The sequence below is a fragment of the Saccoglossus kowalevskii genome, chromosome 6, assembly GCF_978046115.1.
Source record: "Saccoglossus kowalevskii chromosome 6, keSacKowa6.1, whole genome shotgun sequence".
Lineage (NCBI taxonomy): Eukaryota > Metazoa > Hemichordata > Enteropneusta > Harrimaniidae > Saccoglossus > Saccoglossus kowalevskii.
Window position 1 is genome coordinate 36,283,506 of NC_140646.1, and position 26,200 is coordinate 36,309,705.

Here is a 26,200-nt window from a genome sequence, read left to right on the forward strand (position 1 = left end):
TATTTGGAATACATTTATTTACTTCTGGTTAATACATATCCAAAATATACATAAATACTACCTTTTTATACATATATAATGTTATTCTTACAAAAAAAGGAAACAAACCTAGCATACAAGAAAATTGGTCCCAAAGTTATAAATGTACTCATAATTGGAAGCAGTCTGAACAACTGATGCCAGCAGATGGTCCTTTGCTTTTTCTTGATGTGCTTTTTTGACGACATCTGACATTTCTGAAGAAAGTTTGGATCGGAATTGAAATTGGGGTCACACACAAATATTTACAAACAATGTATTTTTATGAAAAAAAGCCAAATAAGTTTTTATTTCATCTTTTATTTTGCAACAAATCTTAGAATTTTGATTGGTAACATGGGCTGAAATACAATAACTTGTCCTTTAATTTTAGTGTGACTGTTGCATTGTGGATATTGTCATTAACATACCAAGGAGATGTGAAACTTGTGTATGACCCCTAAAGGTCATAGTCTGGGGTATATCATTGTTATATATTATACCTCCCTTTTTAAGTTGTTACACTACTGCAAAATACTTTATTTTAGCTGGAATTAATTTTCACTGAAAAGACCTTTCCAGTGTTTTCTATGGAATTTATTTTCACTGGTTTTTAACAAGTTGAAAGTAAAATATAGGAAAAAAAGTATATTCACTGGATTTTATTTTCACTGAATCATTCCTTTATAGAAAATAGCAAAAATTCATTCCATGAGAAAATTTTACAGTAATTGCAATTCTTTTGGAATAACAATGGCAAATATCATTAATATTTCCTGCCTCCCAAATACCAGTAATGTGTGACCTTCAGGGAGGGTCGGGGTCATAGATAAGTCATATTTAGCTCAAACTCTCCTAAACTCACTACATAATCCTTTGCATGCAGTTTGTGATATGTAAAAGAAGGTATGATTGCTTGTTGATACTATCTGAATACAAATGCGTTCATATCAGTTAGCCGAGTTAGAAGCAAAGAAATACATCCACGGACATTAGATTGACATCAGACTGACATGGAATGATATGTTCAATAATATTACATTTCAATGTAACCAAAACTTTTTTGTATCAGAAATGTGAATAACATAAATGACAAGAAATATACAACTAACATACAGAAGTGTAAATACGGAAGTATGCCTACAGCTAAACTGACCAACAACTTGGTAAATAAGTTGAGAATAGAAATATAAATAAGATGTGAATCGAAAATACGACACAGAACAGAACAAATACTAGTATGTTCCAATGTACTCATGAGTACAGTCAGCCTCAAAGTCAGTGATAGGATTTACTTAATGCATCTATACACCTATATTGTACAAAAAGTAGATATCAGTAATAAGTTACATTTTTAAAACTATGCATTGTGAAATGCGACGACGAATTTCATTGAAATCACATGATGCCATCCCAAAATTCATATTTTTGAGTGAATTCTATTTCATTGTGTAAATCAGATTTATTTTGACTACTGTCATTGTAGAGAACCCTAATTACAGAAAGATTTGACTGTGAATGTTAACTGACATGTGTGTATAAACACATCTTGTTCACACTCAATTTAAGAAAACAACCTTTTAATCAACTCAGTAAGTTGCATTTACCAGTATTTTTTGGAACATTTTCCCCATGATCAGTGTGGTATAGCTGCATACCCTTATTTTCATCCACATTTGACTATTCAGAGTCAATTAGCTAAAAACACACTTAATTAATCTGCATATAAAATAGAATATCAGAAACTAAATACTATAACAATATTTTTACTGCTTTCAATTTTGATGACTAAAGTCACTTTTGCGAAAGTCATTGTCACTTCATGTTTTTGCGACTCAAGTGAAATTTTCACTACATTGTATAACTCCTTAGGATCCCGGAGAAATGTTCACTGTGATTTTCTAGTACCTTAAAGAAATGTTCAACGACTCTCTAGGACTGCTAGGACCCTAGATAAATGTTCACTGTAACTATCCAGGACCCTAGATAAATGTTCACTGTGACCATCCAGGACCCTGGATAAATGCTGACTGTGACCATCCAGGACCCTAGATAAATGCTCACTGTGACTATCTAGGACCCTAGATATATGTTCACTGTGACTATCCAGGACCCTAGATAAATGTTCACTGTGGCTATCCAGGACCCTAGATAAATGTTCACTGTGACTATCCAGGACCCTAGATAAATGTTCACTGTGACTATCCAGGACCCTGGATAAATGTTCACTGCGATTCTCTAAGACCCTAGACAAAATGTTCACTGTGACTCTCTAGGACCCTAGATAAATGTTCACTGTGACCATCCAGGACCCTAGATAAATGTTCACTGTGACTATCCAGGACCCTAGATAAATGTTCACTGTGACTATCCAGGACCCTAGATAAATGTTCACTGTGACTATCCAGGACCCTAGATAAATGTTCACTGTGACTATCCAGGACCCTGGATAAATGTTCACTGCGATTCTCTAGGACCCTAGATAAATGTTCACTGTGACTCTCTAGGACCCTAGATAAATGTTCACTGTAACTATCCAGGACCCTGGATAAATGCTCACTGTGACTATCTAGGACCCTAGATATATGTTCACTGTGACTATCCAGGACCCTAGATAAATGTTCACTGTGACTATCCAGGACCCTAGATAAATGTTCACTGTGACTATCCAGGACCCTAGATAAATGTTCACTGTGACTATCCAGGACCCTGGATAAATGTTCACTGCGATTCTCTAGGACCCTAGATAAATGTTCACTGTGACTATCCAGGACCCTAGATAAATGTTCACTGTGACTATCCAGAAGTTGAGAACCCTTGATAAATGCTCACTGCGACTCTAGGACCCCAGAGAAATGTTCACTGCAACTCTCGAGGACCCTAGATATACGATATGTTCACTGTGACCCTAGATATATGTTCACTGTGACCCTAGATATATGTTCACTGTGACCCTAGATATATGTTCACTGTGACCCTAGATAAATGTTCACTGCGATTCTCTAGGACCCTAGATAAATGTTCACTGTGACTATCCAGGACCCTAGATAAATGTTCACTGTGACTCTAGGACCCTAGATAAATGTTCACTGTGACTATCCAGAAGTTGAGAACCCTTGATAAATGCTCACTGCGACTCTCTAGGACCCCAGAGAAATGTTCACTGTGACTATCCAGGGCCCTAGATAAATGTTCACTGTGACTATCCAGAAGTTGAGAACCCTTGATAAATGCTCACTGCGACTCTCTAGGACCCTAGATAAATGTTCACTGTGACTATCCAGAACCCTAGAGAAATGTTCACTGCGACTCTCGAGGACCCTAGATATACGGTATGTTCACTGTGACCCTAGATATATGTTCACTGTGACCCTAGATATATGTTCACTGTGACCCTAGATATATGTTCACTGTGACCCTAGATATATGTTCACTGTGACCCTAGATATATGTTCACTGTGACCCTAGATATATGTTCACTGTGACCCTAGATATATGTTCACTGTGACTCTCTAGGACCCTAGATATATGTTCACTGTGACTATCCAGGACCCTAGATAAATGTTCACGGTGACTATCCAGGACCCTAGATAAATGTTCACTGTGACTATCCAGGACCCTAGATAAATGTTCACTGTGACTCTAGGACCCTAGATAAATGTTCACTGCATCTCTCTAGCACCTCATAGAAATGTTTAATGCGCCAAATTCACCCTCCAAACTCCTCAAATTCATGGAATTTGTCCCTCATGAAATTTAAATGATTACAATATTATCTAAAAAGTCTGATAGTACAAATATTGATGAAATAAAAAAAACTGATTACAAGGTAAAATTAAAATCCAAATAAGTAGTTTACATTATTCCATTATATACAATCCAGTAACACATGCTAACCATGAGTAGATGGCTAGGAATTGAAGCATTCTTAATAACATATATATTTGATTCACACGAATTCTTGCATTGATTTGAAAGCAATATTGATTAGCAAAATACAGTATATGACATTACTCAGATTTATTTAGCATTTTAAAACTAACTGACCAGTAATCTTGGGAATTAATTTGTCTCACTATTTGTAAAATCTGTTATTCCAATCTAATTTCAGTAGAAAAAAGTTAAAATTCTTATTAATTAAAACACCACTGTATATCTTACCTTCAAATTTAAAAAAAAAATGCTGTGTTCAACATCACCATAAAATGAGTAAATCAGACAATTGATAATAAAACATAAGTGAAAAAGGAGTGTCACAAATGTACATGTACAGTTCCATAAAAATTACAAAAGATGTAAATAGAAGGTGGAGATAAAAAGAGGAATGGACGTATATAACTAAAGTAAATGCATTTTTAATAAAACAGCAAATTTCAAAGACTAGAAAAAAAGCAATGCATTAGGTGAAGACAGTTTGTCAAATTGCAATCTAAGTAGGATCTATACACCCCCCACAAAATTAAATAAAGTAGGAGGAAGTACTGCCATTGTTACTTTGTTACTTGCATAGTTTATCATTTATGTGAATAATGAGGCAAGGCAATTAATTACATTAAATGAATATGACATCATAAATACTTATGACATCATCGATTAAGTAATCATTATTTGTTTTAAAGAAACAGGAAGTTTAGGCCTGATGCACACTGGGAATAAAATGGCAGCAAATTTGCATGTGAAGGAACAAATCACTATTTGCTCAAAGAATATAGACACAGTTTTTTGCCTTCTGTTGATAACTACCAATAGTACCAGAGACAGTCTGTCTTTTTTCATAGGGTGAAGAGACTCACTAATTACAAATAAACTATCTATTCATTCACATATGACTATTTTACAAGAAAAAGTTTAGTTAAAATCAGAGAAATGTCATTGATGGTTCATTTTATCAAGTTAAGCCAATAAACTAAATATACAATGGAAGACTAACAATAGAAAGGCACTTTTGTTCTCCCAATTATTTCCTACATATACAGGTAATTTACAGCAAATAAGACATATAAAGTGCACAGACAAGGTCTCATTTCACTGAAATTTTTTAAAATATTAATTTTGATTATTAAAATATTTTATAGTTCCAAGCTTAAATTTCAGTTATTTCATTTTTTTTAAAATAGCATAAGCAATCCTAGAAGCTGACAAACACACTTTGTCATGGCAACTCTTTTACTATCATAATATTACTTGTGAAGTTTAGTTTTCACATTATTCATTCATAACTCTTTGTTATACATTTTGCCCCCTAATTTCTAGTACATTGTACTACATTGTTATTTACTTTGTTAATTTTGAACCAAATAAAAATAATTTCCCATTAGCTACACGTCTTTATCAAATTTAATAAAAAAAAAAATTTGTGATCAGTGACACAAGTTGACTTCAAGGATTCAAAGTCAAAAGATTACCATATTTGTCTGACTCAGTGCCCAGGCTACTCAGCTTTTGTTTATCAGGTTTAGAGAGAATCTTGGAATTTCTGAATACTGAAAATGACAGTGAATCAACGATGTTTAAATGAGATCCATTGTCATTTTTACAAAAAACTGATGATTTTCAGTAAAGTATGGTAATCTTCACTTTTTTAACAATGTTTGTTCTCTTTCTTTATACTTTGAACAATGTTGTGAACAGTTTGTTCTCTTTGTATATGCTTCCAAAAATGATGTAACAGATGAGTAAACAATTGCTATACACATACAGGAGATGAGTATCAATGTGGGAGCGACATCAATGTGGCTTATTTGGTGCTTGTTCCTTCAGAAGATGCTGCTGTGTCACTTGTCTCAGGGAATGTTTGAGTCGCTTCTTGTGACATCGCTACAGGAGGTTGAGGTGGTGCTATCTCAGCAGGGAATGCAGGTAGTTCTTGGGTGCTTGGACAGTAGGCAGGTGGATTTTCAATTCCATATGTTGACTGCTGCACTAAACTGCCACTAGGGGCTGCGACTACACAGTTATCTGTAACCATAAAAAATATGTGAGAATGGAACCGATGCATTACCCTATTCACAATCAGATCTGAGGCTTGTCTAGGTGTGAACTATAGTCCACTGAAAAACTAAAATTTAAGTTCATATTATTCATTAACAACACAAGATCAACAACTTTAGGCAGCAATGTTGTTGGGGAGTAACTCAAGTAAAACATCAGATTTAGACAGATATCTGTGGCTGAGCAAAATATTTTGTTTATAAGGCAAGAAATGTACGCCTAATAAAGAACAAATGACTGTGCTAGAAACGACTTATTTCGGTACGTCTTTAAATGCTGTAATTTTTCTTGCCAAAATATTAGTGTAATATTTTGCAAAAACATCAACAAAATCGATCCCCTTTATAATATACCATACTCAACCAGTTTAGCACCCATCCATCCCTTCCAAAATGCCCCTAATTTGACAGTCCAATCATAAAACATGGTCTTTGATCATTGTTTGACTTTTCAGAATACTGGTACCGTAATCATACATGTACTTATATAACACAGCATAGCTATCGACTGCCTTGAATCTGGTATGAATGCTTACACCATGGTAATCCTACGTAAACTACGCTTTGACAATGACCAGTGACAAAATGTGAAATGCGATATATACCTCATGCCATCCATATTCAGTTTACCTTTCAAAAATTGCTAATCACCAGTTTTTTTTTAAAAAAAAAATCATGCCTTTTTTTGCCAAAATCAATTCCATTGATACAATTCGCATTGTGTAACCAGAAAGCCTTCCGGAATTTCTGGAGAATTGTGTCAGTACAACATAGCAATCTGATTGCTTAATAACAGACTTGACCTATTAGGTCAAAGCCATTGTTGCAGGTCAATTCACGACGGTAAATGCTTTGCATCGAGAGTTTGTGTACAACAAAACACATTCGCCAATAAAGATAATGATTGATGAAGATTTTGTGTTTCAACAGACTCTAAGAATAATAAAACACAATTTTATATTCCCCTCACATGGTGAACTGAATTTGTCATTTGCACTTTTTTTCAAGTGTGCGTGGGTAAGCGCCCACTCCCCTAAAACTCATGTATTTTAAAGCTGGGCACCAAGGGCACTCATACGAGTATGGTACACACGACATTATACACACAAAACTCACCAGCTCTGTTATGGTACAGTTCAGAATAAGCTGGTGGTAAATCATCAGGTATAGATTTGTTTTCTTGTGTAGCAGGATATGATGGCGGATTCTGGAAAACTGTGCTTGGCATTGCTACTGTACTTCTTGAAGTGGTTGTGGTTGGAATCTCACCACTAACAACCTGTACAGGGTTATCATACTGGTATATGGTTCTATTCCGAGATACCTGAAGAAATACATACGAAAATAACACAAGTTTATTATCATGGTGATGTACTGGTTTTAAAAATAGGTTAGCCATCAACATAGAGAAATAAAATCAATGCATATACATATTTAAATAAAGGTAAAATAAGTAATTCAATTACATAGTCCTGTTTAGTTATCAAGTTCAAGAAATATATAAAGTTTGAATATAAACAGTCAAAGCATGTCATGTGATATAATGTACATGTGAAACGACTCAATTGTTAATACAAAATGATCGCCAGTCGAGCATTTTGAATCCAATCTGAAAAACAAAATGAACATCAAGGTTCAATGTATCCACAAAGTTTGAACAAAATCCATTTATATATGACATAGACAATGAAGATCAAGGTTAGAAATGTTTGGTTTTGATGAATTTCAAGCACAAAAATGGCTACCATTTGACTATGTTAAATCAGATCACAAAATGAATGAACGTACATACGCCACCCGCAAATGCATGACATATGTGTGAAATTTGAATGAGATTGCTGTCCAGGCTTTTCTGAGATGAGGATGTATGCCCATTCACAGGAAATGATTCTAAATACTGTCTAAACTAAAAAAAAAAAAAAGATATACACACGCTCACACGAATAGATGCACACAAGGAAGTTAATATACAAGGCCCAGTTTTCGGCTTGCCTGCAAACAGGAGCTAACAAATTGATACCAAACAAACATTCATGGTCCTGCTTAGGTGGCCTTCATGCCGTTGCTTCTGTACACTAAACAAAGTTTGAGTACGTTCTCTAGATTTTCAGAAAATAAAAAATTTAGCTCTATTGTGTTCTTAGTTATAAGTCACTAATTAATGTTTACACAACAGAATAATTTCACCAAATGATAAACCGGATTGTCAAAAAAAAAATAATAATATGAATTGATATAGTGGATACTTGTGGTTTAGATGGTTTAGAAAGTCTGGTTGGGAATAGTGGATTTGAAAAATGGCTGCACAGATAAAAAAAATCCTACACACATCAGTGTGAGAAGTATCTAATGGTAAACACTGTACCTGGGAAAGAAACTGTCACAACAATAAAAGAAAATACCAATAAAAGCAATCTTATTTCCTACCTGGCCACTGATTGCCTGAGCTCTTCCTCTAACTGCCATGTTTCGTACTGATCCATCAGGCATGATTACTCTAACAAGAGTACCTTGATTATCCCGATTCCGGCGAGACTGGTACCAACACATGTAAAAACCAATTTTTAGCAACACAGCAAACACGATTATTCTAGAATAAGGCAAAAACATCAGTATTACACAAAATTCAATACTTTGCCAATTTTCTGTATATGTTTTGTTAACAAATCATTCTGTTTTTCTTGTGAAAAATTCATGCTATTCATCATTTTTTGTATTGAAGAGTACCATTGTAAATTGGATTTCTTTTGTTCAAGGTATGCTTGTTTTGTGATATTATTGCCTGGTAATTTACTGATTCGAGTCCAGTATTTTATTAAATTGATCTGAATACCTACTAAGAGTGGGAATTCTCCTACTTTGGCTCTGCATGCAATGATTGCCACAAATTTGTTCAGTCCTACCGGTAGTAGTTATTTGTAAAAATTCAATTGTGTTTTTTCTATTATTGTTTTGGTAATTTTGAATTTCATGACCCCAGATTTCAGATCCATACAATAATATTGGTTGAATACACCTTTTAAAAAGATGGATGAAAGTTCTACAATTTGTTTCTGGTGGTAGGATGCACACATTGCTCGGACTGCTTTATCTGCAAAATTTTGTTTGGCTTCAGTGTAGCAGCCATTTGACTTTATATTTATACCCAGGTAGTTGTACATATCTACACAGGTAATATTTTGTTCATTATAATAGAAATTTTCTGTCTTTTTCAGTGTTCCTCGTCTGAATATAATAACTTTGTTTTTGTCAGGTTTACCTGGAGTTTCCATTTATGTCAAACCTCTAAACTATTTAGTTCATTTTGTAGACCATTTTTTGTTTCAGATATTAAGGTAGCGAGAAGGTTTTGTGACGTTTTTAAATAAAACATTGTCTGTCTGTTGTCTCGTTCAGAACAGTAATTTAGGTTATATATATCAAAAGACTAAGTATAGAGGTGCAAGTTCGCACAAACTGGACAGACATTGTTTACATAATTATCACGTGACATCAAAAATGGCGAACCTTGTAAAAATGACTAAGTACGCGATTGCGAGAGCACACTGCGGAATTTCCTGGTGAAATTTAAGTTATGCATTGTCCGTAATCAAGTCCATTGAACTGCGTCTCCGATAATCAAAAGACCTATTATTCCGATTTCTATGCAGGTTTGTTTTTTTGTCCCCAAATTATTTCATACTTGGCACCTTTAACAGACTATTATTCTGTGACAAAGCATTTTCTTTAAAAACCCAGACATATTTCGCACCATCATTATCTTTTGAACGATAACTGCGAGTTTGAATGTCCTAGTCCGAACGCACTTGATTTGGCGGCGGTCCCAATGAGTCGTTCTCGATCAAAACTTCAACTCGAGAAAAACGCGAAAAACAGTTTTGGTTAATAAAACACTGTAGATTTGCTGCATTATTATAAATATACACTAAAAATGACCAAACATATTACCCACTGATATCATAGAACTCATAAAGAGTGTCAGATAATGAATAATTTCAAGCTCGAGCGTGAAAAATGAAGAAAACTGCTGGCATTTGAGTCCGTACTCCAGGAACGTTTGGGTTTTCCATTGTTATGCAAACGAACAACGAGGGATAATCCTCTGACAAACATTACTGTCCCACTGTACACGCTGACAGTTTACAAACAAGCTAATCCTTCAAGTGTCTCAGATAAGACATCTAATAAAACGGTTTTCATGGTGAAACAAAATGGCCGATGTTTGAAAAAAAATTGCTGTGTCAGAGTGCGACACTGAGTGGCAGATTTTTCTTTGCCTCGTCTGTCAACGCTTTCTTTCTTTTCTTCGCCATTGCGTTAGAAAAAAAATGTATTAGTAAAACAGAATATTGACTTGGAAAATAAAACGATTTAAAAGAAAGTTGTGCAAAGTTACAGTACTCCTTTCGCACAACCTCCCGCCCGCTTCCGCTTTCCAATCACCTTTTTCTCTCGCTTTTGCGATCGCTTGTTGAATTCAACCGAACAATTTCCGCTTTTTTTTTCGACCGCGCAAACCCCGAAATATCACCGTCCACCAGCTCGCTCGCGCGCATTTAAAATTCGGACTAACAGAATAATTTCTGAGGTTTACATTGTCCTTTAATTGTCTTTCTGGTTTTTATAGATGTTGAGCAGCTGACAAAAGTTCGAATACTTTTTGTTTTAACTGTATATAATTATATGCACGCAATCTGACCCTTTGACCTCGATTTGGCGTGGACTGAATATTTTATTTTAAACAATATTCTGACGTGAAATACAAAATGTATTTCAACACAAGTACGACATGGTTGTCTGGGGTTTCTTTCCTGATTGATGAGTCTTCGCAATGTGTTTTGTATAATTATTGTTGTTTTCCCCCGATGCTGAAGGACCGTAAAGCTAAATGGCAGTTACATGCATGGGCTGAGTGAAAGAAAATATTTCTAAGCCTAAAATAAAACCTAATATTACACCTCTTTGTGTATTTGTTAATTTTACATATGTTTGTCATGACAGTATGTTTGTAAATATCTAGAAAAATCTCGTCTTTCGTTGATAATTTCGATTGTTTGTTTGGAATGTCGATCCCCATTGGTTTCTCCATACTGAGTTTAGGAAGGGCGACGATCAACACCGTGACAATCAGCCGAGAGAAGACAAACATTGACCGTAATTCATGGAGATCATGTCCGTAATTTGTGGGCTGAAACCCCAAATAATTAATCAAGTATTATTATTTTAATATATATTTTATTTTACATCGCAAAACTAAACCATGCCCAAAACAGAGCTAGAGTTGTTCGCGGTGAAACAACCGCATTGAAGACGATGCAACTTCAACTAGCCATTTCTTACCTTGAAATAAAAAAAATAAAAATTCGAAGAGCATCGGGGAAAATATTAATAATCATCCTTATCAATCGCTTGCTTTATTTTATTCGAATCCATGAAATTCACGATTTTTTTTACATTTGTTGGCAACTTCCGCGCTAAAAAAGATTGAAAATGTGGGTGTGGTTATTTTGCAAAGTCCTGTTGATAATACGAACAAATATGGTTCTGTGACCCAGTTCGTGCTCCGATCAGGTGACTCTCAGCCAATCAATGATGTTGTAACAAAGCATATTTGACGCTAATTGAAGGGTCGTCGTACAATCCAATCACCGGCGTCGATTCACATTGTTGTTTGTGCTGTGACAGGCTTCAAAATTATTCGCTGAAAAACATATATTTTGACAAACTGATGGAATTTGACCTTAGTTCAAAAAGAAAATACTAGGCTAAGATACATTAGAGCTCACGCGAATCAGTTTTCTCTGCAAGTTGTGAAATAAAGTAAACCAGAGTAGCGTCGATGATTTTCAGCCCTGAAGGACATTGAATTGTTCATCGACTGGCCACCAAATAGTTATGGCTATAACTAAATTTGACACGTTTTTCTTTTAAGCCCAATAAATTATTCAATACATGTCAAGCTCTGTTCGATTTTTTCAGGGCATGTGGTCGTTTTTAGTCAAAAATATTTTTTGTGGGAACACTTTTGCGGTACGTATACAGTATAGACCGAGCTCATTCAATGATCGTGACTTAATTTTAAAAATTGAATGTCAAATTTACCAGACGTGGACCGATGTGGATTCGATATCGTTATTTTTGGAATTAATCACTAACATTTCCTCGTTTCTCTGCTCTGTCAAAAGGAGTTACCTAGGCTTTTTTCACGTAACTGTCTCATTAAAATAAAAATAAAAATATTACATCTAGAACAAGCACCCAAAACACGTAACAAGAGGTCCCAGTTCAGTTGCTTTCACGATACAAGTGTAATACAGCTATTAGATTTGAAGTGTCGTTCAGAATGTAATAATTGTTAATACTAGTTGTATGTTCACACTTCACTATCAAAACCACCATTTCGACCACCCATGTGCCAGTTTTCAGTGTTTGGGCGAGCGGTCAATGTTTTCAATAAGCGAGCGAGTGAAAAAAACAACGTGATTAAAATGCGGTCGGTTTCCGGTCGGACAAGACCGCGTGGTCTGAAATTAAGCGATAAGCGGTCGATGTAAAAGCGGAAGGTTGGGCGAAATGAGTACTGTATGACCATGATTCTCCGACAAAGTCTCGACTGACAATAATGCTGAAATGGACGTTAGATAAACACGCATTGTTTGCAACTGGAAGCTTATCACCCGTTATATCAGAATCGTCAACAACAGAGTATACAGATAAGATTTTATCATTTAATTCCTTCCAAAGATAAACACTATGCAAATATCCACGAAACGGCAGTTGTAGTCTTTTCTGCTAGTGTTTTAAAACACTAATTTGAGCAACGTTATTTCGCAATTTAGATCTTTTGTAAACCTGGGGTGATGTATCAAGGTCTAAAGTAACCGTTTTATCATTTTTTGAAAAATCAAGAAAAAAGTGAAAATTTCCCTTCTCGCTACCTTAACACTATGATTTGATCTGGCAACTACAGATTTAGTGTGAATTTCATGCACAAGGCACAGTGATCAGTGAGCTATGCCAACATTTTGCAAATCTGCCAAAAAAATAATAATTCAAATAACTATATTTTCTTGTGATATGCTACCAATTCTTTGATAGCAAGATTTAGATACAATCAGAAATTTTAAATTCTGCAACAGAGAGTTTTTGGAGAGCAAAGACTGTACCACATTAGAATATATGACACAGGGTCAAGGAGTATTTAAAGGTTGAATAAATAAGATACAATTTTACAATGATATAGTTTTCACTTTCCCAACAATTTTTTGTCAGTACCAATCAAATTGCAGCAACGTCAGATAGTGACAGCCATCAAAGAGTAACCATTCACAGCAGAGTTTATTTGTTTGTTGACATAATGTGTGATACGGTGCTGGCAAATTTCCGCCCAATATTTATCATCTTGTTGAAATTAGTCTGATTTTTGACGACAATGCAAACACGGCTTTGATTGACCACCATGACCACCAAAATGAATATTCAGTGAATCCATTACAAGAAGGCGTGAACTTTGCAAATTCCCGGTATTCATCTTGCTGACAAGACATACACTATTCTGTCAGGCGTTCAGTTGACGAAGGCCTACTCACGTCTATACGTCAGGCTATATAAAATAATATGGTAAATGGAAGACAAGTTTACAAACTTGCTACAACTAAATATTGAAATAGAAAATAACAAATCACCAACATTTATGTTTCTATACTAGTAAATTGTATGTGACAGTATCTTTAAACTTGAGATCTGAAAGTAGATACAGTGTTCTCCCCAGACTCCAAGCCAAGCATCGCGGCTAATTTACATAACAATACATCTTATTTGCATAATAATTAGTTTCCCCAACAAACACTATAACTGCAATGGGCCATTCCAGTTTATATCTGCACCCCTCCTGTTGATGAGCTTGTGTGTTTACTTCATACAGGGTATAATTTCCATGGGTGTACAAGTTATACAAAGTTTTATTTCCAAATCACCATTCACCATACAGTAATGGAAATCTAGAACTATAGTTCCTACTTATGGTGTTGATGAGTTCCATTGTGCCACCATACAGAGTGGGATTTCCAAATATAACTCTCATCATATGCTAATTTACCAAGTTCAAAATTTTATATTTGATAATGGAAATCCAAACTAGTCCCGATTCACGGTGTTGATGAGCTAATTCGTGCCACCATCCTTATCTAATTTCAGTAATAACTATTTCATACTGGCCCATTATTTTTACCATATACAGTCAGAATTCCAAGTTTTTTTAGTCATACTGTTGGAAATCCAACCTCATCAACCAGTATGTGGCAAGATAAACTAGGCCATATTTTATTTAGTAGCCATAACTGCCTGGATTTCCATGAATTTTTTTTCCATACTCTTCTGGATTTCCAGATTCTGTTTCTCCATATACAGTTGGAATTCCGGGGTATAGTCTGGGTTATCAGAATATGAAAAAATTAACAAATCAATAGTGACATTTCTTTCTACAATGGCATTTCAAAACTAAAGTCAGCAATTTTTCATTGATCTATCTATACCTTATGCGTAACGATACGATCACTGAAATTGAGACGAACGGGTATTCTCCGCTGCTGTTGCGATCATCGGTCACTGACTTTTTTGTTTAAAAATACACAAACTTAGAATGTTTGGTTAATTAAAACGATTCATTGACGATTATCTTAGAAATTACATCAAAATCGCCAACGAAATGTTGTTTTTAAACATTGCGGAAAAACATGCATTCTGCACCGCCATCTTTGTGACCGCAATCACATTGAATAATTTTTGCTTCGATTTATTTACAGTTTTCATTCCAATGCGACTTAATTTCACTTGTTTTTTTTTTTTTAATTCTTGATAATTAGTGTCATCGGCGACGGAGTAGTAAAAACCGCAATTAACCGCAGTGCAGCAACTCGGGATTGACCATCCCAACACAATGGGCAAATTATTACCACTCTAGTATTTTGGGTTTGCCAGCTTCGCACCTTTGATAGACTTGATAACTTCTTGTAGACTTCCGTTTTTATCACTGTTTTTGTAAGGCTAACCATGTGCAAAGGCGGGATTACCTTTCGATTAATACATGTTATTGTTTTAAAAATGTGCTAGACGAGGCTGACACTTGTAAACAATACAACGTGAATAAGCATCGCGGACAGGATTTCAAGCATTGCAGGCAAAACGAAAGCGACGCGGCTATTTGTCTAAGCGACGAGGGCCTGCAGTGCTTGAAAGGCTTGGGGAGAACACTAGTAGATATAACTACAACATGGAAATTTACTTACAAGTATACATAATATTCCATACTGAATAGAAAATTAAATGTTTCTCTAAGCAATGAATCAATCACTCCAAGTAGACTAGTAAGTAGTAGATACTAGCAGACGTCAGCTGTTTTGTTTGTGTAATTCTGTAAAAAAACACATGATTATATGTTAAATATAGAATATCATGTGTGTGTGGGTGGGTGGGGTCCCCAAACAATTTTAAAGTATCTAATATTCTAATTTCAGAACAAGTTAAAAAATATCTAATGACAAAATGTCCTAAATGTTTTAATGTTTGAACTTAACAGTTAATGCAGTAGTACCGGGTAATGCAGGCGAATCAGCTTGGAATAGAATATCTTTCTGGCAAGCCTGTCAGTACAGACCTTAGAACTCTCCTAGTGAATGATATTAACTATTATTGTATTAATTATATAGGGGTATGCAAGTCTGGAAGACCACATTTCTAAAAAAAAACACCCCCAGCTCAAAAAAGCAAATATACAGTAACATAGTACAGAAAAAGTCTATATAATTTGACACAAAATTACGTAGGGAATACATAATTTAAAATCAACTGAACAAAAATAAAGCACATATACACTAGTTTAAAATCGGGATAAAACGAACCTATTACCCAATATCAAAAACAGCCATTTGGGGGGGGGGCAGTAATGTACAATGACAAGCCCAGTTGTTATGTTCCTAGATGAGTGGCACAGCGCACAACTCAAGAAGCTCAATCAAAATGAACTCACCCCAATGTTTTTTCAGTACTGTCTATCTTTAATATAGAAATTATCAGTCATTATAACCAAAGACATTAGAAAGATCTTTTCTATTGTCTTTGTTTTAACTATGATTACTCAGTACAGTTATGGAACTATAAACCACAGGAAGAACAACCAAACTAAGAGGATTAAAAAAACATTTGTCTTAGTTTATCTTACAGTGCTCTCGCTTTTGTTTCCACAATATTAGTCATACTGGATGTTAGTTGCCACCAATGCGCCCGCTTTGCTGGGAACGGAAAACTTGAAGAAAAATATTTCATATCTGCGCAGTAAAATATTTCGTTCACTACGCATGCACAAACAAGTCGGTCTGCAGGGTGACCTTCAGTGTACTGGAAGTCGTGCAACGGATGGGAGTTTAGCGAGTTTTCATCATTTTCAATATCATTTTTGGATTACTTCTCGTTTTTTTAACCCTCAAAAGAATAAGGTTGCGAAAGTTGGCGAAACGTGGGGTTTGGTATGCTGTTGTCGAGATACCCAGACTTATTCCGTGTTTCCCTTCGATCGCCAGCAGTGGCAATGTTTTTTTTTTTCGTGTTGAATGTCGCTCATTTATCAGTGTTTTTGTCTTGGCGCCATTGTTTTTTATTATATTTTTATGCTATAACCAAAACAACTCGATCACGTGATCTCCCGAAGTCGCCCAATTGACTCCGAAAATGGCCGATAGTCAGAGATTAACGTTCATTTGCGTAAATTGGCTTATTTTTTATTGCGACAAAATAAAAGTTATAAAACAATACCACAGCAAATTCAGAAAATGCAGATTGCAGAATAACAGGAAGTAGTACAGAGTCTCATTGTCAGTTTATTTTTCTCAAGAACAATATCCTTAGATGTGCTTATGTTGATTTTTATGTCAGAGATGATTATATAATAGTAAATCTTCCGAATGGGCATTGAATACAATAGTGTTCTGGGTGCTTAGCTCAAGCTTCTTTAGTGGTTTGATGCTCGAGCGAAGGTTTGAGCAAACTTTGCCTGTGCTTAGGATCTGGACTTAAAAGTGGATTATTTTTTACCACTTAGCTGTGTGTGAATGCCAATGTTACGAATGAGTCTGTTAATCTGCCATGACCATGACTTTATATTTTACCTTACTGTACATATTTTTTATTATGTTATACATATCACCTGCAGTGTTCTCCCCACATAGAACAAAGCATGGCGGCACCGCCATGCTTGGCGACCCGGCCGCCACGCTTGGGCTCGGACCGCCATGCTTACAGTTTCACCGGCATGCTAATAGGATGCATTGTTTACATCCATTTGACCCACTCACACGTAGCACTGCATAAATAAACACTGTCAACACCACGGCGGTTTGAACTTGCCGGGACGAATTAAACAGTCCCATTCTCTAAGAGACAAGCCTACGTCACAAACTGGTCAAAATCCCCCAAACATTGCCAGCAACCAATCACAGACTAGCTTAAACAATAGCTTTCCCTGACGATAATACTTAGCAACGTTATTTCCCCCACGCTAACTTGAAAAATCTTTTGTTTTTGTCTCGTTTCCGGTCTGTCTTAGAGAATTGTTAAACACGTGTGAAGTACAGACACTGTCAATGGGGAACAAATTGTCACTCGAGTTGCAAACACCGAGATGCTATATGACAAAACATGTAAAGGAAAAAAAGGTGATGCAGCCCGGCTAAAACATACAATCACCGCTAGCACAGCACAGAAACGGAAGCGTGTAGAAACACAGAAACGGCGTGAGGCTGGTTTTGATGAGTCGTGGAAGAAGATATTTCCCTGGTTGAGATCAACTTCAGATTGTTCAGGTATGATTTCGTAATTTTAGAAATAAAATGCCAGTAGGTGTTTGTTTTGCCGATCGTAATAACATCGAACATGGTAGGCCTACACCGATTTCAATCAACATCTTAGACGCGAGGCTGGTATAGACACGGCATGAAAAACAAGCAGCCTATCGGCTGAGATAGCTCCGCTGTTAGCAATGCACATTTCAATTAAAGAACTGAAGACATCATTAGAAAATGAACAATATGAATAGTATCAAAGCAATCGGACTTACAGTTTTTAACAAGAAGTCGAAAATATCACTTTTTACCAAAAATTACAAAAATATTCACCAAAATAAATTAATTAGAGAATTGAAGATATCATCACAAAACGAACAAATCTGAGAGAGGTCCACATGTAGTACCTATATATGTAATATCAAAGCAATCGGACTTACAGTTTTCAACAAGAAGTCGAAAATATCACTTTTTACCAAAAATGACAAAAATATTCACCAAAATTAGAGCAGTGTTCTCCCCAGACTTCATGTCAAGCATCACGGCCAATTTGCATAACAATGCATCTATTTTGCATACTTTTTATTTGCATAATAATCAGTTTTTCCCAACAAATATTGTCAATCTACCGGGTACAATTAATTAAAGACAAGATATTTTTATATCTGATAAATTTTATATCATTTTACTGCATTGTATTTTTTGTTTTTGTATCAAGTCAAATAAAGTTTGAAATGGAACATCATAAAAAGGAAAAAAAAAATTGAAAAACTTGTGTTATAGCCAGTCAGTGAATATACTGTTATCCATGGATGTAACTGGTTCATCAATGTGTATAAGTTTTAGTGCCCATGTCACTGTCGGTTCATATAAACGTCGGGGAAAACATTTTTTGGTTAAATATATAAAGTCGGCAAGATATCGAAATATGTTGAAATTAATAAATCAATAATTAAAAAAAAATTCTACAATGGCAGTTCGGCGATTTTTCATTGCAATATACCTTGTGAGTACAACGCTACGATCACCGTAACATTGTCAGCTGACGGCATTGCGTTGGACGGGTATTCACCGCTGCTATTGTGATCATCGGTATCTGACTTTTTGGTGTGAAATACACAAATTGTCTATTAAAACGATTCATTGATGATTATCATAAGCATTACATCAAAATTGCCAACGAGATGTTGTTTTTAAACATCGCGGAAAATCATGCATTCTGCGCCGCCATCTTTGTTACCTCGATCAGAACCCCTGATAGCCCAGCATGCATCGGTCACAATGTTGCAACGTGCATTATGTCGCCTTAGGGCGGCGTTTTTCTGTACTAAGGTACCCTATGAATGGGGTATTTCCAGAGGTCAGAGTTTGTTTTGTCTTATCCCGTCTCGTCTGCTGTTGAATTATTCATACTTTTCTTTCCAATGCGACTTAATTTCACTTGTTCTTTTTTTAATTTTGGAGTAAATAATGTCACCAGCGATTGAGTGATAACAAATCAGAGTGCAGCAAATCGGGGTTGATCTTCCCGATGTACGCCGTAACTTGTTTTGTCACATTGTTGCCGTTGCGTGCAATGGGCAAATTATTGCTATTCTAGTTATTTTTTTTTTTGATTTGGAGGCTCTGCACCTTTGAAAGACTTCGCAACATATTGCAGACTTCCGTTTTTATCACTGTCTTTGTATGGCTAACAATAGCAGGATTACCTAAATTGATCAATACATGTTATTGTTTTAAATACGTGCAAGACGAGACTGACACTTGTAAACAAAAATATAAGCATCACGGGCGAGTGACCAAGCGTCACGGACAAAGGGCAAGCATCACGACCGAGTGTCCAAGCGTCATGGTACCGTGTCGCTTCAGAGGCCTGGGGAGAACACTGTAGAGAATTGAAGATATCATCACAAAATGAACAAATCTGAGAGAGGTCCACATGTAGTACCTATATATGTAATATCAAAGCAATCGGACTTGCGGTTTTTAACAAGAAGTCAAAAATATCACTTTTTACCAAAAATGACAAAAATATTCACCACAATTAGAGAATTGAAGATATCATCACGAAATAAACAAATCTGAGAGAGGTCCACATGTAGTACCTATATATGTAGTATCAAAGCAATTGGACTTGCGGTTTTTAACAAGAAGTCGAAAATATCAGTTTTTACCAAAAATGACAAAAATATTCACCAAAATTAGAGAATTAAAGATATCATTACAAAATGAACAAATCTGAGAGAGGTCCACATGTAGTACCTATATATGTAATAACAAAGCAATTGCACTTGCGGTTTTTAACAAGAAGTCGAAAATATCAGTTTCTACCAAAAATGACAAAAATATTCACCAAAATTTGAGAATTGAAGATATCATCACGAAATGAACAAATCTGAGAGAGGTCCACATGTAGTACCTATATATGTAGTATCAAAGCAATTGGACTTGCGGTTTTTAACAAGAAGTCGAAAATATCAGTTTTTACCAAAAATGACAAAAATATTCACCAAAATTAAAGAATTAAAGATATCAACATGAAATGAACAAACCTAAGAGAGGTCTACCCAAGGTACATATACACCAAGTATCAAAGCATTTAGGCTTGTAGTTTTCAAGAAGTCGAAAAAGTAAAACATTGACACGGACGACGACGACGGACGACGACGACGGACAATCACTCATATGATAAGCTCCGCTCGACAAAGTCGACAGCGGAGCTAAAAAACATCACTCATTACTGTCAACTATTTTTAGATTATTTATGGATATTTTCATAGATTAATGGGTACGTGTAAATTATAATTTGTCCAAGCAAAAAAAAATCAAATTTTTGTATTCTTCCGGTCACATGTTGACCTGTGTGGGTATTTCCAAGATGGCGGTCTCTCAACGTCTTGCGAACGACAGCTGCTATCGTCACGAGCTATGATCGATGGAATCCCGATTTGTATACATAATTCTATCGTTACGCTTTAATTTTAAATGAATAGTGACCTGATGTTTTTTTCCTCGAAATTCCCGAGTCCTTGTCGTTGACCTGACAAAACCAACATGTAAACAACATGTTTTGCAGATGGTATGCTATCCATACGGCACTGGGTTCCCGATGGCGACACAATTCAATCGCTATGTTTACATTTATTTGAACCTCAATCCTCATTGTGTTTTTTTTTTATTTTTCACTAGGAATGTTGTGCAGTTTATGCTCAAAGCACAACATGCTTGCAAAGAAAGGGTCTTCTTTATGGAACAAAGTCCCGTGCACGGTACGGTCTATGACGAGTTTAACTACAGTAAGGCAGCCAATGTTTGGAGCACAGGAAAGTCAAGGAGGATTAGTTTAGACTAACTTTTATGGAACAGTTCACATTAAATGACGATCTTGTCAAATTATGGTATATTATGTAAAGTATTATGTAATTTAAATAAAGCCTCTCATACATTTTAATAGTCTCTTGTATGTTTGTTTTTGTGAAAGTGAATCCTGAAAAATATGCAAATTAGTATGCAAATTAGTCCGCCATGCTTGCCTCTGAGCCTGGGGAGAACACTGACCTGTAATCCCATACTATAATAATTTCTCAAACATGCATATTGTTTTTTTTTCCTTAACTTTTATTTGTTTAAGGTAGCGAGAGGGGAAAAACTAGAAAAAAAAACTTTTTTCTAAAAATCCCGGATTATGCAATCTTATATTGTGTACTTTCTTTATCTTTGGTCCGAATTTACAGTGCGCGATGCATTTGTTGAGTAATTTCAATTTATTCCCGGAAACTTAGTTGTAGGTGAACATGTCCTTCCTGCATTTACATATCATGTTGAATGACAGACTGAAGACAAAGGATTCAATTTGCATACTGATTTGTTGACCATCCAGCTTTATTATATCCTGTGTAATCTATAAGAAGTGTCCGTTACGCGATCGAAGCACAGATAAACATAACGCTATCGTATTCAAGCTTTTCTCGGTGTTTTAATAACCTAATATAGCCTAATATGGCCGCCGACAAATGTCCGACACCGTTAAAAGATATCTAAATGAAAATGACCTGGGCTCATATTACAGTCAGCCCACAGAGTGGAATCAAAAATGTAACTCCGTGACTGACATTTTTCCTGCGTCAAAAAAGAGTGGACATTCTTTTGATGTGAATCGTAAGCCGGTGATCGCGGCTCGTGGCATTGGAAAGGGTAGTCGCACAATGCGTAAATTTAGTAGCTATATGGGATTACCGACTTCTCTATTATATCTGGAACCACATTCAGAGAAAACACTCGGAAAGTTTTAGACGTTGCTAAAAGACTATTAGAACAAGAATTTCAAGATGCCGCCGTTGAAATAAGAAAACTCAAAACAGAATTGGCGGAGATAGACGAGAGTGGTGACACCGATAAAAAAACAGTGGATATAGCGGTTTCTGTCCACGGGTCAAGCTGGGTGGTCCGAAGTATTTAAACTATTTTCTTGACTTTCCGTAGACACCTGACTGCTATCCTTTTTAATGATTTAAATGCGCCCATGTTTATGTTTGCGTAATTATTACGAATGCGACGCATTATCAAGTCAGTAATATTGAAATATTCACAGACCCAATACCCCGGGTCAGTGGCCTAACAATAGTAAAAGATAAAATGAATTTTGCGTAGTTATCATGAAAGCTATACATTACGAAGTTGAAATATTCAGAGCTGGTACAATATTGTAACAAATTTGCGTAATTAGAAAAGCAGTGCACCAAGTAAACGATGTTGATATATTCAAAGTACAGAGTTGCATACAAGTTGCGTAATTACAGTACCGTCGGATATAAGTTTACTAGATCGACGCGCGGACCACGAAAGAAAAGGTTGCCAAGGCAACGCGCCAGTTCAGTGCGTGAATTGGGGTCAAACTTCGGTCAACACACACTTGATGTCAGCATCGCCGCACAGCAAGTTTCGCAAAGAAGTACTTGAAGTTCAATTGCACCCCAAAATGATGTCACTGTTCACTCAGTTAACGCATCGTGTGTTGTGTCATGTCCATGATGCACCCCGTTTCGACTTTGGCTTGCTTTTCCTTCTTAGTGCATGTTCTTGTTTACGTAAAATGCGACCTCTCACGAACGTATTAAAACACTTTGAATTTATACTTTGAATGATTATATTTGGTCAACGCGAAACATTATTTTTTCTAAACATTTTCTGAGACCATTTTTATCAGCGCAGGGTTATTTTTTCAGACAAGATGGACTTCGTAATATCTGCCATAACATCGCCCGGGCGATCTTTTGGTCCAAATTTTTCTAAAAAAAAAATCGAGTCCTCCATAAGATCGCCCGGGCGGGGTATCGGCCAAATCAGGTAGTGCTGACTTAGAGCTAACTGATTATAACAAATCCGATAACGGTACACTCTCCATAGGCTGGGCTGAGAGTAATGCAAACATATCTGTACTTGAATGCATGTATATCCCGTAAGTAAATATATGCTGTCACGAAGGCCCGCCCTATGTTTAGAGAACCGATTGTACTGTTGACGCTGTTCAACATAACAAAGGGACTTGAATAAATTAATTGCGCGGTCGCCATCTTGCTCAAGTTAGCACCCACTTTCGAAGAAACTGCTAAGTTTTGTCACGTTTTAGAAAACAACCAACCAATTTTTCACGATCTAACATTCCACACATATCAGATACTTGTATATTTATCGAAGTATGATCGAAATGGTCGACATTTTGTCATTAATTAGCTGTTTATCTGTGGCCAAATTCGAAAAAAACGTTTTATTGAGTTTTACAGAAACCAATTTTTGACTATCATAACTATTGAAGATGTCATCTTTCAACACTTTTCTTTACGCTAACGATGTATAAATTACACAATCTACTTGTCACAAAATGGGCTAAAATATGATGTCTCATGGACATTTATGTGAGCCGTTGACGTTGAGTTACAGCCTTGGGAACAGGAAGACGTTCGTAAAATTTAGTCCATAAAGTTCAACAGGCTTTATCTCCAGAACTATGGGGCACATAAAAATTTCGAGACGCATTCTCAAAGATCATTATCTTATAAAGCAACAGTGAAAAGATCAGAAACATAGAAAAAAGGAACACCGAGAAACGGCCAATCCCGCAAAAAAACTCTCCGTTTAGGAGGTTAACGGGAACGATCGTAACTTAATCCCCTGAGCAAATATCAAGACGAAACATATATGATCGTACTCTGCTATATCTCAGCTTTCTGAAAACATATACATTGCCATAACTGCATGCTTAGTAACTGGTGAGGAAAGTCCTAAACTCCATTAAACTATAAATTATGTTTCCCCTCTCGCTACCTTAAGTGTTTAACATTGCACGATGGATTTAATAGTTTATTGAAATAATTTAACCACTCATTAGGTGTTATTAAATCATTTGTTTGGTTATGCGGTGTCGTTGTTCACTTTTTGAGCTCTCCAGATTATACAGTTGTGAAGCTTTTTGTTTTGTTTCGGTGACTTTTTTGAATTCTGTTCTGACGACAAATACTTTTATACTCACGGACGTACTACCATGAACTTGTGTTTAAAAAGCCTACAGTCTTGCTCAAACCATTTCTTTTTATTTATATCAGCCTTTGTTATTTTTCTTTTTGTGGTTTGATTTTTTTCTTCTTCAGAATTGTGTTTAAGTTGATTTAAATGGTCATAGCAGGAGAGATTTAACAAAATTTGATTCAGTTTAGTTGCTTAACTTTGTACGGCTTCAATACACAGTAACACTGTTTATTTTAAATAATAATAACAAGTCATTGAAAATGACACAGTCCCTGTTAAGTTCTCCTTTTGCTTGTCATATTAAAGCGGAGGGGTTGTCGCGAGCATGTCCTTGAAACTTGAGTTCCAAGTGGCGTATACAGCAGATTGTTTATTTACATCAAAACACGTGTTTTGTGTCATAGTAATATGGCCAAAATAAAAACAGCCGTTATTCAGCCATCTTTGATCTGATTATGAAACACACTGATATGTATGATGTATGTGCCAAATACGAATGAAAATGGTACATAAATTGTGGAAATATAGTAGGCCAAAAAGTCAGATGGCTGTCAATCAGCCATCCTTGACCAGATTTTGAAACAAATTGTCATGGACATGCATCCTAACATGTATAAAGTACATGTATGTGCCAAATTTGAATGAAAACTGACAGAGCACGTCCAAGATACCGCATAAAAAAACAAAAACAAGATGCCTGCCAGTCGACCATCTTTGATCCAATTGCAAAATAAATCGTCATGGACATGTATCCTAACATGTATAATTTATGTACCAAGTTTGAATGACAACTGACAAAGCATGTCCAAAATACAACATTTTCAAAAAACAAGATGGCTGCCAGTCGGCCAATCATCATGGACATGTATCCTAACATGTATAATCTATGTACCAAGTTTGAATGAAAACTGACAAAGCATGTCCAAAATACAACATTTTCAAAAAACAAGATGGCTGCCAGTCGGCCATTTTGAATCGAATCGCTAAACCACCGCATGTGCATGTGTCGCACATAAAGTACTAGGCACATGCAAAGAATGAAAGGAATCGGTCCAAGGGATTCTGAGATACGACTCCGGACGGACGGACGGAGACCGAATTATAAGTCCCCGTTTTCGGACTTCGTCCGAACGGGGACTAATAATAGCACTAGGAAAAGATCATGATAAATAACAGTTCAGCTGCCGTACCAAAGTGCAGTGGCAGTGTACTCAATACGTAAGCTTTAGACAATCACATGACTTGCCCGTGTGTGGAATATTAAACTTCGATTTGTGAACACCAGCACCTCGCATCCACATCTATTTATACATTACTATTATTGACAATGTCATTCAAAAACCGAATAAATGCCGTATGTTCACATGGACAGTGTTAGTGCAAGGAATTCTATGACCACTTTACCAAGTCTGTTAAGATCGATGACGTAATGCACTGTTGTCTACAAGGAAATGGGGAAGTGACCAAATCATGGCCAGCTGAACTCGACAAATGGAGACTTTCCCTAATATCCGATTGATATGTTTGAAACTAACCTTATGACGATAAATTTACGACCATGAATGAATCTGGAACCGTAGTATGTCTTAGCGAATTACGGTTGTAACACATCTGTGGGTTAATCGGCAAAACAGAGACGCTGAAAACCGAACTGCTACGTTTCCACATTGAACAGAGAAGGTAAAACAATCAATCGTTCACAACATTGGGCGAGGCAGAAGTAATGCAATCATTTGTAGCAAATATGTACAAACATAGAAAATATAAGTACATAATTGCTAGAAACAAATTTTAAAAATAATGATAAGAACAAATTAAAGGCATATTATTATT

At 35.9% G+C, this 26,200-nt stretch overlaps 1 protein-coding gene across 1 annotated transcript; it reads right to left on the bottom strand.

Annotated features, from left to right (window-relative positions):
* LOC102805431 (uncharacterized) lies at positions 1–26,083 on the bottom strand. Its single transcript, XM_006818336.3, has 5 exons — positions 25,903–26,083; positions 15,296–15,420; positions 8,436–8,598; positions 7,125–7,332; positions 1–5,976 (listed from the first exon to the last, which is right to left on the bottom strand). Exons 2-5 carry the CDS (start codon positions 15,313–15,315, stop codon positions 5,756–5,758), a joined length of 612 nt encoding a protein of 203 aa, XP_006818399.1. The 5' UTR covers positions 15,316–15,420; positions 25,903–26,083; the 3' UTR covers positions 1–5,755.
* Between the last annotated feature and the right edge of the window lie 117 nt (positions 26,084–26,200).